Source organism: Phycodurus eques, chromosome 7 (assembly GCF_024500275.1).
Source record: "Phycodurus eques isolate BA_2022a chromosome 7, UOR_Pequ_1.1, whole genome shotgun sequence".
NCBI classification, from domain to species: Eukaryota; Metazoa; Chordata; class Actinopteri; order Syngnathiformes; family Syngnathidae; genus Phycodurus; species Phycodurus eques.
The window spans coordinates 911,042-928,017 of record NC_084531.1 but is presented as its reverse complement, the minus strand read 5'-3'; the positions used below and the strand labels follow the sequence as shown (position 1 = coordinate 928,017).

The 16,976-nt window shown below is 41.9% G+C and overlaps 1 protein-coding gene across 1 annotated transcript in view; it reads right to left on the bottom strand.

Annotated features, from left to right (window-relative positions):
• Positions 1-16,976, bottom strand: part of akap1b (A kinase (PRKA) anchor protein 1b) — a 53,297-nt gene that overhangs the window by 23,580 nt on the left and 12,741 nt on the right. Inside the window, exon 2 of the mRNA XM_061681912.1 lies at positions 13,060-14,561. Within this exon, the coding sequence (XP_061537896.1) occupies positions 13,060-14,536 (1,477 nt within the window). The 5' untranslated portion in view covers positions 14,537-14,561. The remainder of the gene's footprint in view (positions 1-13,059; positions 14,562-16,976) is intronic.

Genomic DNA, 16,976 nt, shown 5'->3' with positions numbered 1-16,976 from the left:
TATTTTTCAGCTGCAGGGACAAGACGACTGGTTGCAATCGAAGGAAAGATGAATGCGGCCGAGTACAAGAATATCCTGGATGAAAACCTTCTGCAGAGTGCTAAGGACCTCAGACTGGGCCGAAGGTTCACCTTCCAAGACAATGACCCGAAGCACACAGCTAAAATAACAAAGGTGCGGCTTGAGAACAACTTGTTGCATCATTCCTAAAAAGACTCATGGCTGTATTAACTCAAAAGGGTGCTTCTACAAAATACTGAGCAAAGGCTCTGAATACTGAGTGCTGTGTGATATTTCAGTTTTTCTTTTTTAATAAATCTGCAAAAATTTCAACAATTCCATTTTTTTCTGTCAATATGTGGTGCTGTGTTTACATTAACGAGGGGGAAAAAAATGTTTAGGAAATGGCTGCAATATAACAGAAAAATTTAAGGGGGTCTGAATACTTTCCGTACGCAGTGTGTATATGTTGAGGAGGGAGAGAGAGCAAATGTGTTGGTATGGAGTTTGTGTAGAAATGTTATTTGAAGGTAAATCCCCCCTGTGATCTCATGCTAATTCTAGCTAGCCCATCAATGAGGGTTTCCCTTGACTGTCAGCATTAAGGTGGCGATTTCTAAAATGATCATGTCGTGTATTTCAATATACAATGGATTTAATTCTTTTAGTTGTGCGTTTAGTTTTATAGTAACCTACACAGGGTGTCACTAGGCCATTTGAAGCACACTTCAGGGAGGGCAGAGACTGTTTGTGTGTGTGCCACGCAAGCACACACAAAGACACAGTCTGCACGTCTCTTTCAGTCATTGGTATTATACGGGTACTAAAAATACCCCGATACATTTTTCTTACTCGAACGCTATTACTATTACTTTTTTTACATTTAATGTGGATAATCCTTGATGTCTTTTTATCTGGTTTGCATGATGATTTTGGTTGGAAACGTCAAAAATGTCTTTTTTCAAACTATACTAGTTGGTTTTTGAAGCTCCCGCCTCCTTCCCCCCGCCTCCTTCCACTCTTTCTGGATCTCTGCTAGATTCTTGGATCTTCTCCGTTTGATAATCTGCTGATGCCCACAATCTTTTCCTAGTACATTTTCTCCTGCCACATTTTGGCCTACCGCTGGACTTTCCATTGATATGCTTGGACACAGCACTGTGAACAGCCAGCCTCCGTAGCTACGATCCTTTGTGGCTTACCCATCCAATGGAGGGTATCAATGATGGTCTTCTGGCCAGTTGTCAAGTCTGCATTCTTCCCCATATTGAACCCAACTGAGAGAATTGAACCAAACTGAAGCAATTTGCTGACACCTGGGGAAACCTGTGCAGGTGCTTTGAGTTTAGTAGATGATTAGTGTGTGACACTCCGTTTAAAACATTTATGGCCTGCATAATTTGGGCCGATTTCTTCACAGTATTCACATTTTTTGAATTCCTGATTTCATGGGTTTTGAGCTAGAAGCCCAAATTATGTAAACATAAACAAATAATTGTTTAAATTGTGGACCCTGAATCAATAATCTATGAAAGTCTAACTTTTTGAATGGAATTACATAAAACCTTTCCATGATATTCAAACTTTTTGGAAAGGGTCTATATATATAGTACCAATTGACTTTAAAATTGTTATAAGTACATATGTTGAAGATGACTGTTGTGTGTGACCTTTGCATAACACTGCACCCTTATTAACAAAGAAAACAAAAAAAGAAATACAAATTTACAAAGCATAGCTATTAACATTGTTTTGATCTCTGTAACAGAAAAGATTTAAAGTGCAAAAATGTGCAATTAAAAACTAAATCCTTATTTAGAATACAGCATAAAAACAATTTGGACCGAGTAATTGAGCATTTCATTCGGAAAAATAAAATTAGTTAATCCATATAATACATAAATTGATCAGCAACATTAACTCGGGAGCGCAATACATAACACATTAACCTACAAAACAAAAGAATACAACTGTCGATTTTTTTTATTTTTAATCAAAATAAGGAAGTTAGGATTAATGGCTACAATGAGCACGTTTTGCAATGCACAGCTTTTCGAAGCGGGGTTTGAAGCATGATACTGCAACTGTCAACTCCTGTTCAGTGTTTAGCTAGGACCTCTACTTGCTCTTTAGTGCAGCACCAGCAGAGAAGCCAGTCTCACGAAGATAAGATTTTACAAAAAGAAGAAGAATACCCATATGCCACTACCAGTTGGAGTTTACTGGAAAACTAAACTATAAGACAAAGAGAATAACACGTGTATTTGAAACAACCACAGCCTCCTTCAAGTATATGAATGAAAACACAACAGGCCCACGGGCCAACAATTAACATCACACAAAAGTAAAACGCAACAACACCAGTTTAAAACAATTTCAAGCTGTAAATAAGAGCTCGCCGGAGATATTTCCACAAAATCGGTCGAATTTATGTTATATGAAGGTGTCACTCTGTTAATGTAGCTAGAAACTAAACGTGCATAGCCAGTAACTCGCACTATGTTCGTATTGGATGGAGAGGTGATGGTCGCTCCTTGACGCAAATGACATCTCATTCACACAGATGAATATTGAAAATAATTGGAAGCAAATCACGAAAAAGCCTCATCTTGAGGACACACGGCAACATGCTGTCGAGTAGTGGTGTTACGGTCTGTGTCGAGGCTTCAAAGTGTGTGTCTAGTAATCAGCAAAAGATCCAGGTGAAGTGTGGTACGGAGCGTGGTTTGATGATGTAAACGATGACGGTCGAACCTTCCTGAAGCACCCTACCACATGACTGATTCAGGAAGTGGTTTGCTGGTTTGGTGTGTGAACCGCGTGTCATTTGAAATATAAAGGCACAGTGAAACACAATGGAGTCGACCCGCACAGTACTTTGACTTGATCACTCCCATTAAGGTTGATGCCCAGTGCTCCCAAAGTATAAACCATTTTGTGCGTGCGTGTGTTTGCCACAGGTGAAGTGTCTCTTGTGCTCAAGTGAGCTGGGGTACAGTGGGAATACCTCAGTCATGCTGAGGCACCACAGAGCCCTGCATCAGGACACCGCGTCATCGGTTCAAGCTCTAGTAAGCTATTTTGGGTGCAATGGAAGTATACATTATACTTTGTCACTGCCTGAGAAAATTCAGACATTTGTATATGTACTTCACCTCTGAGATTAGAAAGTTATTTGAATTGTCTTTTGTTGAGCCGTATGCTTTGAAGTAATTCTTTTGTTTTTCAGGTGAGAAGTCTGATATAACGGAGGCATTGATTGCTATGGTAGTGGTAGCTTGTCTGCCATTCTCTATTGTAGATGGGAGTGGGTTCAAAAAATGTGTGAAATCACTGAACCCATCTTATGTATCCCTTACTCGCCAGGTGTGAATTTAAATCGAGTACAAGTGGTTCTATTATTGCTTGTGAATTGTACAACCCCAATTCCAATGAAGTTGGGACGTTGTGTTCAAGAAATAAAAACAGAAAACAATGATTTCCAAATCATGTTCGACCTATATTTAATTGAATCCACTACAAAGAAATTAATGTTCAAACTGATAAACTTGTTTTTAGCAAATAATCACGAACTTGGAATTTTATGGCTGCAGCACATTCCAAAAAAGCTGGGACAGGGTCATGTTTACCACTGTGTTACATTACATTTTCTTTCAACAACATTCAATAAACGTTTGGGAACCGAGGACACTAATTGTTGAACCTTTGTCGGTGCAATTCTTTCCCATTCTTGCTTGATGTACAGCTTCAGCTGTTCAACTGTCCGGGGTCTCCGTTGTCGTATTTTACGCTTCATAATGCGGCACACATTTTCAATGGGAGACGCGTCTGGACTGCAGGCAGGCAAGTCTAGTACCCACACTCTTTTACTACGAAGCCACGCTGTTGTAAACACATACAGAATGTAGTTTGGCATTGTCTTGCTCAAATAAGAAGGGGCGCCCATTAAAAAGACGTTGCTTGGATGGCAGCAGATGTTTCTCCAAAACCCGTATGTACCTTTCAGCATTAATGGTGCCTTCACAGATGTGAAAGTTACCCATGCCATTGGCACTAACACAGCCCCTTACCATCACAGATGCTGGCGTTTGAACTTTGAGTCCATAACAGTCCGGATGGTTCTTTTCCTCTTTGGGCGGGAGGACACGACGTCCACAATTTCCAAAAACAATTTGAAATGTGGACTCGTCAGACCACAGAACACTTTTCCACTTTGCGTCAGTCCATCTTAGATGAGCTCGTGCCCAGAAGCCGGCGGCGTCTCTGGGTGTTGTTGATAAATGGCTTTTGCTTTGCATAGTAGAGTTTCAAGTTGCACTTACGGATGTAGCGCCGAACTGTATTTACTGACATTGGTTTTCCGAAATGTTCCTGAGCCCATGCAGTGATATCCTTTACACAGTGCCGCCTGAGGGATCGAAGGTCACGGGCATTCAATGTTGGTTTTCGGCCTTGCCGCTTACATGCAGTGATTTCTCCAGATTCTCTGAACCATTTGATGATATTATGGACCGTAGATGATATAATCCCTAAATTCCTTGCAATTGTACATTGAGGAACATTGTCCTTAAACTGTTGGACTATTTTCTCACGCACTTGTACAGAAAGAGGTGAACCTCGCCCCATCTTTGCTTGTGAATGACTGAGCAATTCTGGGAACCTCCTTTTCTACCCAATCATGGCACCCACCTGTTCCCAATGAGCCTGTTCACCTGTGGGATGTTCCAAACAGGTGTTTGATGAGCATTCCTCAACTTTCTCAGTCTTTTTTGCCACCTGTCCCAGCTTTTTTGGAACGTGTTGCAGCCATAACATTCTAAGTTAATGATTATTTGCTAAAAGCATTAAAGCTTATCAGTTTGAACATGAAATATCTTGTCTTTGTAGTGTATTCAATGAAATATAGGTTCAACATGATTTTCAAATCATTGTATTCGGTTTTTATTCATGTTTAACACAACGTCCCAACTTCATTGGAATTGGGGTTGTATTTCTTGCTTTGATTTTCATCTTGTATTCAGGCCTTGAAAGCGATGGTGGAAAAAAATAAGAATAAAAATATGATGATTCGAAGGAGAAGGCTAAAGGTCAGTGAGCCTTACTTCAGACGTGGACCTCCATCAACACTGATGCATTCCTTGCAGTCACTGGCCATTTTGTTGATGAAAATACCATGTTACAGTCTGTTGTGTTAGGTGTTATGCACTTTCCACAATCACACACTGCCTTAAATTTGGCCAGTGTAAAAAAAAATAAAAAAAAGACAATGTACAGTGGGGCATCAGTAACAAGGTCATCTGCCTAGTCACGGATGGAGCTGCCAGTATGGGTGCATGCGCTAAAGAAATGGGAGTTCGCCATGTCATCTGTGTGGCACATTCATTCACTCTGATTGTCAAAAAAGCACTTAATTCTAATGAAGAACTATCAGAAATAAGGGACAAAAGCAGGAAGATCATTGGATATTTCAAGAGCAGCACTACTGCAAAGGTAAAATGTTTTTTTTTCTCCATCTTTGTCTCTCTCTCACATACACACACACACACACACACACACACACACACACACACACACACATGTATATGTATGGCTAAATAAGAATAATCTGCTGTACTTGGAGAGACTATCGCAGGTTCAACTGCAAATGGGTCGGCCTGTTCTCAAAACTGATCCAGGAGGTGGAGACATGTTGGAAAAGTACATTTCATATGCTCCAGAGACCTTTTCACGAAAGGGAACCGGTTGGTGCAGCCCTGGCTGGCTTGAATACTGACATTGCTCCGCTTTCTTCCCAGCATCTCAACATAATTTCAGATTATTTCAAGGTTCTGGCACCGTTCAATGATGTGACAATTGAGTTATCAGAGGAAAGCAAAGAAAATTTAGAAATAAATTATTTTCCAAATTTATTCAACACTGGCTGTCATGTACCTTTTCCCTCAAGCTTCATCTGTGCCTTGTGAGAGTATTTTTTCCAAAGCAGGAGAAATCCTCAAAAAAAGCAGAACTGCCTTAGTCCTGGCTCTGTAAAGAAACTACCTTTTTTTTTTTTTTTTTAATAAAAACCAATGAAAAATATTGGGCTTTAATTGCAAGCACTACTACAAGTAACAAAACTGAATTCCTATTTCGAATACTGTATTTCACTGTGGTCCTATCACTTGTTTTGTAGGTGGCAACTAGCTTGTAGTACATTTTATTGACCTCTTGATGGCGCCATAGAGTAAATGATGCCTAATGACGTGTCGGCACACGTGCCGGCACAGTTGACTGAAAGTATCGCTGCTTCATGGGGCTTCATCTCACCATCACTCGTGTAGAGTCTGCTAGTTCAGAAGCAACGGGTGAGTCCTAATTTATTTTCTCCTTTGCCATTATGACTGCATCAGCGAACAATAAACTACTGCGTTTAACCCAGAGTCGTGGCCCAAAATGCCTCAGTTTAATGACTAACACAGCACAGTAAATTCATGCATTACTGTATATCTTCAGTTATTTACCATGTTTTGGGTTTTTTTTTTCCCTGTTCATTTTGTAATTTTATTATAACTACATTTTAGGGATGTTTTGAGCATCAAAAAGACCAAGCATTTCGCTCACATGCTTTTCAACAATGAATAGGGTATAGGGTCTGTTTAACCCTCGTGCATCATAATCACAATACATACGTAGGAGTCATTTTGAGACAAAACATTGGTTCAGGCTTTTAAATGTTATGGGTCAGAAATTATTTTTTACTTTCAACCCTTCAAAATGTTCAATGGCATCAGACCTATCCGTAGAGATATATATATATATATATATATTTTGTTTTTTTTTATGGCTTCTATCGGCAATAAAAGTAGCATTATGTTCTGGCCATATAATATTCAGTGGAAATTTTTATATGAGGAAATTAGAGTCTTGAATAAGTCAATATGTCATAAGGCGTGATCATTTTTGGAACAGTGGCAGTATAATAAAAAAAATAATAATTTAAATTTAAAAAAAAAAAAAAAGAAAAAAAAAGAAAGTCAAATATTTTTTTTACTTTCAACCCCTCAAAATGTTCAGTGGCATCAGACCCTTCCACAGATATATAGTTTCTTTTTTGTTATGCCTTCTATGGACAATAAAAGCACTATTGTGTTCTGACCATAATTCTAAATATGCCATATCCCCCAACAATATTCGAAGTGGAACAGTTGATGAGGTAATTTGAGCCTCGAACAAGTCAATAAGGCACAACATTGATTTTGATGAAATAAGAATTTATGAAAACAAACAAAGTAAACAACAAACGAAACGCAGGAACATGAATCACTAACAATTTTTTTTTTTTTTAAACTTTGTTTCATCTAATTCAAACAATTACCACAAACGGGCGTAATGTGTTTTTTGCAGATAAAGTTACAACATTTGGAACATGTATTTGAAGCCTTCTGTGGTTTTGGGCATAGGCTGCATTGCTTTCGCTCGGCTGAGGGTCCTGGCCTTGGGCTGGTCCTCCTCATGGCGGGGTTGCTGGACCATACAGTAGGCAGAAGGTCCTCTGGAGCGATGGCTTCTTTTAGCCATTGCAGGCGAAATCAGAGCCCTTGCCTACTTCTCCGAGGAATAGTCGTCGCTTGTCCAGCTTTTGCTGGTTCCGAGCAGGGTCCACGGCGGTGAACAACACAAACGCGTTGTAGCATGAAATGTCAATCGTGGAAGAAAAGGCACATCCGGTTTCCTTCCCCCTTACGGTAGCCTCATGCTTTGATTTATACATACCCGCCAGGATCAGCAGCCACAGGTAGGCCCGCAGCTCTTCCTCATCCAGACTGACCCAGGTTGGTCATTTCCTCTATGTGCTTCAAAATTTCCTTGTTGAAGAAAAGGTGCAACGCAGTCTCAGGGCTGCTGATCCTGGCGATTGCATACCGCGTTGGGCCGGGGGTCGGAATGGGAGGGGGCCAAAAGCGTGAGCGACTCATTTGATTTGCCCATTCTTCGAGCGCCATGTGGTGACCCTCCTGCTCCTCTCCGTCCTCCTCCTCGTTCTCTTCTGAGCTGCAATGCTGCAAGGTAAAGTCCTCATCGGAGATGTCCTCTGAGGTTTCTGAAGAGTATTCAAGGGGAAACGTTTCCTCCTCAGTCTTCTTGCAGTAGAGCTTGACGTGCATCTTCTACTGAGAACGTTCGCTCCATGGCTGCGGGTGTGAAAGTGAGCTCACCAAATTGACCTTTTGTTGGCTCTGAAGGCCCCCAACAAATATGAGTGGAGAAATTCAAAACAGACCAATGGAAGTAGAAATTAAAACATTTTTGAATGTGGGGCAGAGCCTCCTTTGATCTGCGCGTGCACACGCACGTATGAATGCACACTGCATAACGTGAGTTCATGAAAGCTCATCGCTCGACCAGTGGAAGTCCAGGAATTTGAATAACAACAGTTGCATTTGCAGAAGAGCTTAGACCAGCAAAGTTGAATTTCGCAGAAACACAGACACAGAATATATTAATATCTGGCGCATGAAGATTTTGTAAGCAAGCATTTTGGGGAAATAAAACTTGCTACATAAAAACCGCACGTTTTGTCAGCATGGTCCCGTTGAACGCACACACACAAACATACAAAACCGCACGCACAAAGAGACACCCGCACACAGACACGTAAAACGCGCGCGGACACACACACACGCACCTCGTATAACAATCCCAACTCTCAAACATATTTTTGTGGCATAAAATGTGTGAAATCATAGCCGTGTGAAGTAATCTGCTGAAAGCCTGTGCAAGAAAAATAATGAGCTGGTCTCTGGCGCCATCTTGTGGTTAAGGGGTGTAAATTCCTCAAGTTTGAGCTTGAGAGTGAGACACACACGGAACACACATTTAACAACATATGGAGGCCTATACTTTAGAGTGTATTTTTATGGCTCTGGAGCAGCTGAGGCTTAAAACCCGGGAAATGCCGCATTGCCGTTCAACAGAGTTGATATGGGTACAATTCATCAGTGTAATTGCCTAACCTACGTCAGACTGTTAGCGATTTCAAACCCTGTTGTTTACAATAGGGCTTGGTGTTCAAAGGCCTTTGCATTCAAAAGGACAAAGTGCATAGATGTCAACCTTAAGCCATGTCACAGACTCATTTTGGCCAACAATATGCATAAAACAGCGTGGGGAAAAAAATGTATTCTGGTGGGATGGAACCTTACAAAACCTGAGAAAATTCCTACCTGATTTCTACATTAAAAATAATTGTCATTGTTTCTTGATTCTGTAATATTCTAGTTTCTAGAGAGAGTGAATTTGGAGTTTTTGTTTACTGTAAAATAATCAAAATTATACATCCATAAAAGAAATCATGAAATGTTTTGCTGAGAGTCTGCTGTCCGTCTCTGAGTTTCACTTTTTCAACTGAACTATCCTAATTCATTGAGATGAACCTGTATTATTAATATATCATTCTAAATATATTGTTATAAATACATAATATAATAGCATAATATAAATGTACACAATACATTAATAAAAATAATAAACCTATTAGAAATGTATGAGTATTATGTTAATCTATTTATAAATAGTTATTGACTTTATATTATTTCACAAAATCAAATTGTGCTTCTAAACCGTGGGTCAGAAATTGAGATACGCATCGAATATTAACTTTGGTGAATAGTTACCAGTTGTGCGAGGTGCATGGTTACTCTGAATCAAACGTACTCTGCCCCATTCCTAGGATAGAAACTAACCAACTTACAACTGCTGTGGAGCCAAACATTTTTGCACACAATACTTCCAAGTCCGACTCAATCAAATTCATGCCCCGGTGGACGAGAGGGTAGCCTCCCTCCGCCTTCGGGTGGCAGGACGGGTCCTGACTGTTGTTTGTGCCTATGCACCAAACAGCGGTTCAGAGTACCCACCCTTTTTGGAGTCCTTGGAAGGGGTGCTGGAGAGCGCTCCCGCTGGGGACTCCGTCGTCCTGCTGGGGGACTTCAATGCTCATGTGGGCAATGACAGTGAGACCTGGGCGTGATTGGGAGTAACGCCCCCCCCCCGCCGAGCAGAACCCGAGCGGTGTTCTGATATTGGACTTCTGTGCTCATCACGGATTGTCCATAACGAACACCATGTTCAAGCATAAGGTCCACACGTGCACTTGGCAACAGGACACCCGAGGTCGCAGTTCGATGATTGACTTTGTGGTCGTGTCATCGGACTTGCGGCCGCATGTCTTGGACACTCGGGTGAAGAGAGGGGCGGAGCTGTCAACTGATCACCACCTGGTGGTGAGTTGGCTCCGATGGTGTGGGAAGATACCGGTCTGATGTGGCAGGCCCAAACGTATTGTGAGGGTCTGCTGGGAATTGTCTGGCAGAATCCCCTGGCAGAAGTTTCAACTCCCACCTCCGACAGAACTTTGCTCACGTTCCGGGTGGAGGCGGGTGACATCGAGTCCGAGTGGACCGTGTTCCGCGCCTCCATTGCTGAGGCGGCCGACCGGAGCTGTGGGCGTAAGGTGGTCGGTGCCTGTCATGGCGGCAATCCCCCCTGATACGGGCTGTTCGGTCCCTGTACGACCGGAGTCAGAGTTTGGTCCGCATATCCGGCAGTAAGTTAAGACTCGTTCCCGGTGAGGGTTGGGCTCCGCCAAGACTGCACTTTGTCACAGATTTTTAATTACAGAATTTCGAGGCGTAGAGGGGGTCCGGTTTGGTGGCCTCAGTATTGCATCTCTGCTTTTTGCAGATGATGTGGTTCTGTTGGCTTCATTAAGCCGTGATCTTGAACTCTCACTGGAGCAATTCGCAGTTCTCTCCCAAATCTGAGACCATGGTCCTCAGTCGGGGATGCGATCCTGGCCCAAGTGGAGGAGTTCAAGTATCTTGGGGTCTTGTTCACGAGTGAGGGAAGAATGCAACGGGAGATCTTTGTATCGGTCCGTTGTGGTAAAGAAGGAGCAAAGCCGAAAGGCGAAGCTCTCAATTTACCGGTCGATCTTCGTTCCTACCCTCACCTATGGTCACGAGCTGTGGGTCGTGAGCGAAAGAACAAGACCCCGGATACAAGCGGCCGAAATGGGTTTCCCCCGCAGGGTGTCCGGGCTCTCCCTTAGAGATAGGGTGAGAAGCTCGGTCATCCGGGAGGATCTCAGAGCAGAGCCGCTGCTCCTCCATATCGAGAGGAGTCAGATGAGGTGGCTGGGGCATCTGATTAGGATGCCTCCCGGACGCCTCCCTGGTGAGGCATGTCCCACCGGGAGGAGACTCCGGGGACGACCCAGGACACGCTGGAGAGACTGCGTCCTTCGGCTGCCCTGGCAACGCCTCAGGATACCCCCGGAAGAGCTGGATGAAGTGGCTGGGGGGAGGGAAGTCTGGGCGTCCCTGCTAAAGCTACTGCCCCCCGCGACCCGACTTAGGATAAGCGGTAGAAAATGGATGGATGGATGGATGTAATGCCCCACTTTTGGATCTTTTTCTGAATAGAAAAAGACAAGTTTCCCTGGGTCGCTTTATTGTGCCCAAATCAACCAATGAATTACAAAAACCGGCACAAGAAAAAACACCTTAATCAGAATTTCCCTATGCTATAGAAGAAGACTACTTCTTTGAGCTGTAGTCCTCCTCCCCTTTCCCTTCCTTAGTTAAAGAGCAATAAATCGCTGTTTATTTAGTATTTTATTTACTTATTTCTATATTGGACTATATTTTTAACCAGGCACTCATGAATAAAAAGTTAATTTTGGTGCTGGAAGGGATTATTTGCATTTCCATTCATTTTAAATGGGAAATATTACCTCAGTTAAACGTTTTAGATTACAACTGGGGTCACGGAACGAATTAAGATTGACATCTGAGGGTTCACTGTAATTGCTAAAAATCAATATTTGTATACTGTTCACATAGTGATTAAAATAGAATTCTGCAAAAAGTTTACAGTTCAATAATAGAGATATTGACATCTCTCTTTTCTAAGGAAAATAATGGCATGTATACTCCAAGGTTAGCTAGGTATGGTGACTTGCAGCTCATTCTCGATAGCTACATACCGTCGGTACTGTATTTAGCCAAAGATGTATCTTTATATCAATATATCATATATCAATATGGCTACAGTATATGTAGCCATATAGTGACATAAAAAGTTTACACAGCCTTGTTCGAATGCCAGGTTCTTGATATATATATATATATATATATATATAAAAAAAACATACTGTCATTTCAGAAATTTTTTTCACTATTAAATATGACCTATAACCTGTAAAAAAAAAAAAACTGTAAAAAAAAAAAAAAAAAAAAAAAAAATCTTTAACGGGAAGTACAAATATAGAGAATGTGGTTGCACATGTGCACACATTCTCTTAAAACAGGGGATGTGGCTGTGTTTAAAATGAACTAATATTCAAAATAGCTCATGAGAGTTTAAAAGCTGATATGTAGCCATTTTTAATAGTTTTCTTTATAATACACAAAATCATTTCATCATACAATTAAGCGTAAGTATTCTTCAGGTAATATACCTTTAGTGGTACAAGGCATTAAAATAAGAAATTGAAAAAACAAGGGTAGGCTAATAATTTTCTGACTGTATGTCATATACTGTATATAGACATACAATTTTATACACGCAGATATGTTATGTAACATGATAATGCAGGCATCGATCTAATAATTTTTTAGCAGATTAGTTAAAAATGGGCTAATTTCTTTATTACATTTCTCAAGATTACTCTATTTTGAATATATATAAGTAATTGAAGTTGTTTTGTCAGTTTTCATTCCACTGCTTTTACTGATGTTTTAGATTTTTGCCGTGGTATTGTTTCAGTATCAAGGTATTTTATGCAGCTATCGAAGTCACCACAGGTTATAAACCAATTTAAAATGGTGGGAAAAACTTTGAAATTATTTATCCTGGTCTAATTTTTTTGTATCACAAAAAACAGGTATTTGAACACGGGTGTTCACGTTATCTTACATGGACATAAAACACTGCATCCAGAAGCTTCACGGAATGGATGGCGTTTGACTCCAAAGGTCCCACTAATCGCATTTTCATCAAGAGTCACACAAAACTCACCTCCAGACTGGTCTGTTTCCACTTCACATCCCTGAGGTCCATTCCTTAGGTCCATTCCATCGAGCACCTTTACACCACACACAGCATCCACTGAGTTTTCTTCCGCCAAAGAAAAAATAATTTCGTCTGTGGGTGTCTCAATCAGCGATTGGGGTTGTTTTGCTTCTTTTTCTGACAAGTCTGTTATCTGGAAGACATCCATTTTGCTGTCTAACAGACTATTTTGATGGTTCTCGTTGCTGACGCCATCCTCAGAGTGGCAGGTGCTGCAAGCAGAGTCCTCAGCCTGCGTTGCTGGTTCATCACCTTTCAGTTTGTTTAGTAGAGGTGCACTGTCTGCTACTTGCTGAGACAGTTTTGGCATTGGCTCTTTTTGTGTGTTGTTTATCTGATGTACTAATTCATTAACCTCTGGAGACTCCCATACCGATGCGGTAAAAGACCTATTGGGCATCACTTGCTCTTTGTTCTGGGTTACATCACAGCCTGTTTGATAGTGGTTTGACAATCGAGGGTTGTGACACTGCTGCCTTCTGTCAGAAACCGGGCAGCTGGTGCCACCAAGGACCCGCTGGGTGGCTGACGAGATGACCTCAGTTATGAGTCCAGCTGCCAGAACTTCCAGATCTTGCTCTTCTCCATAATTGCTGTGAACCTGGATTTCCTGTGGCATCAATGATGTAATCTGGTCTTTGGAAGTGAGGACCAGAGTGTTAGGTGTACTGGTTAGAATGTGTTGATTAAAATCCTGCAGTGAAGCTACATCTCGAGACTCAAACTGTGACGAGACCACTCTCTGCAATTTCCCGGGGATGACTGTACAACGATCATCCTGTATCATTGTAGTGCTGTGGTTCTTTGCAACTTCCCCCTCTGGCTCAGGGCGCTCTGCATCAGAAAGGCACACTGATGTGGGGGATGAGTGGGTAACTTTGGTGGATTGGCAGGGCAAGACAATCTCTTTGACAGTGACTTCCAAGGCAGACATTGGTTCTGCCTTTAGATCGATGTCTGCTGGGCTTTTTTTCAGATCCCTACGTTCTTTGAGTGACACATTAAGACTCTCATCCCGCTTTAATGATGGCAAAGTTGAGACGGTGGCTTTATCTACTTCCACTTTTATTCCACAAGTCTCAACGGCTGCCCTTTTAAGAGTCTGTCCCATTAAGGATGCTGTCTCTGTATCATCAACATGATTTTTGGAGACATTTTCCTGCTCCTCATCTTTTCTAGTGGCCTTTGGATGTCTGCAGATGAGGTGGTGTTCTGTGTTATTTGTAGTGGATACAGCATCTTTCTCAACCACACCATTGCTACCCACTGATAAAGACGATCTCAGGGTTGCATTATTTGGACCTCCATCTGGGTCGCCATAGCTGATGAGACGCTCTTTCTTACGGGAGGTGTACCACCACCAACCGATCAGTGCAAGAACTCCAGGCAGTGTGTAGGGCACAATCGAGCGAAACAGCGGCATCTCCTCAGGACACTAGCAGCTACACCTGAGGCAAAAAAAAAAAAAGAAAAGAAAAACACAGACATTTAGCTCATTTGTAAAGAGAGATATAATTTACAACTAGAGCAAATGTTAGATGAAAGCCTCACCTAAACAACATTTATAATACATATCCCTGTTTGGTTGACAAGACGAAATAATATAATGGATTGGGAGTGTGAAAGAGCAACCTCCATAAAGATAGTAGAAATAGTAATGCATACAATTGCTGATATGCAAAAGCAATGCAACTACTATCCACGAGACTATTGCTGATATTACTCCCATTACAATGAATAGTGACAAATGCCTTTGTGTTTGCTGTAGCTCAGGAAAGAAGAGTTGCACGACAGGGAAGGGAGGAGACAACGTAACGTGAACAAATGTCCTATGAAAGTCAACAGGAGAGCAAATCTTGGCATATGAAGAGAAATCTCCAGTAGCCCCTTGGTTTAGGAAAGTACCGCTACACTTTGCTGCCAAAAATGAAGCAACACCACTTCCAGAACCAATACACTGCCGCTGCAGGCACCAGCTACAGCGCTCGCCAATGTCTCCCTCTAGCAGACGGCATATTTCTCACAACAGTATTCGCCCGCTATTTGGGGGGGGGGGTCGGGTGGCGTCAGAAGCATCTATTTTGCAAAGTATGTCCAAAAAAAAAAAAAAAAAACCCCAAGGAATTTGTTGGAGCTGCTCTTGTACGACAGTCAATTGACAGAATACTTTTGAGACAAACACATTGAGAAAAACAGTCGCTGAGCAATAAAAGGTTGCTTGTAATCTGGGAATGGCGGTACAATTATTATTTTTTTTGTTTGTTTTGTTTTTACACTTGTGTAGTCCTCTAGCAATTAGAGCAGTTTGAATGACTAATATAGCAATAGTCCGGTGCAACGACCATTGTGCGAAGGGCGCCGAGACTTCAAGGAATGTATGCAGTTAAAAGTGACTAGTAGTGCAATAATCTGGGAAAATGTTAATTGTGCAAATGTTGCAGATACTCCTTAGTCAGTGTGCAAGAGGTGCAGTATTGGACTACAACAGATATGCAAATAGTGCAGCGTGGAGAGACTACTACAGTGAGTGCACGAGTAAAGTATAATTGGCCTGACAGAAATGTGATAACAAACTCAAGACATAAAATTGGCAGCATGTTGCAATGTTAGCTGTTTAAGAAGTTGATGGCAAGAGGGAAGAAGCTGCTGGAATGTCTGCAGGTTTTAGTTTGCATGGACCAAACCCTGCCGCAAATAGCAAAAATTCACACGTAATTGACATCCAGTGGCTTGGCTTAACTGACTGGTGTCTTAGTCCGAACACTGGGGGCACCATGTAAAATGAGTACGTAGATAATAGACAGATAAAGAAAATAGACTTGTGTTGATACACAAGTACAAGGCTCGAATTAAGCAGGCTCGCGTTGCAGTTTGCGGGTTAATATTCGCATTTTGGACCTAAAAAAACTATTGAAAAGCAGAACTGCGAATCGCAGTTATACCACGGAGACTGTTATGGTGAGCCGGAGAGTGGGACAGCTGTGCCATTAGCCACGAGTGGTCTCGTCGAACGTCGCCGCAACGGCGTTGTCTCTGTGCAATACTCCACATCACTGCCCCATGTGCAGCGCAAATGGGAAAGTTAATTGTTTATTATGTTTGCTAGCCCACACGCTAACAAGTTCGGCCATGGGCTAACGTGTTAGCAGCTAAATAGCTCGCTCCACCGCGGCGATGTTTGAAACGTCAACACCTTGCTGCCAGTGGTTTTTGTGTGTAGTCCCCAATTAACACACTCCACAGCCCTGCCCTATGTGCCGCGTGCGTAGCACACAACAGACACACTTAACTCATTTAATGCCACGGACGTATTAATACGTTTGCATAAACCCATCAGTTTAGTGCCACGGACATATTAATACATTTTCAGTGTTTTTTTAAATATTGTAATCGAGGGTTTGGCAAAGCTCCACAACAAGTATTTAAGGGTTGGGAAGGATTTTAGTATGTTAAATCAATACCAGAGAGCAGCAGTAGCTTTGATCAGATTTTTGTCAGCACGTCAGAGGAGGACTAATATCCCTGTGACTATATTACTATGACTACATCTGACGGTGGAGCGTTGCAGGGTCGTGGCTGAGAGAGAGTGAGACATGGTGAGCCAATTAGAGCGAAAACCAATGAATACATACAGAAGGTTTACTCTAAAACAGAGTTTTGCCAACGTCAAAAAGGATTATGTACTATCATCATTATTTTCCCCAAAAAGAAAGAGATGACGATATGACAATGAACGGCGTGTAACGCTGTTCGCGTCGAGCATTCGAAGGCCCGCGGTGAGATCGCGACCATATCCCGATCCAATCCCCGAAACGTGGACTGCCATCGGACGTCCGGACTCAGACTACAATGAGCCCGACCCG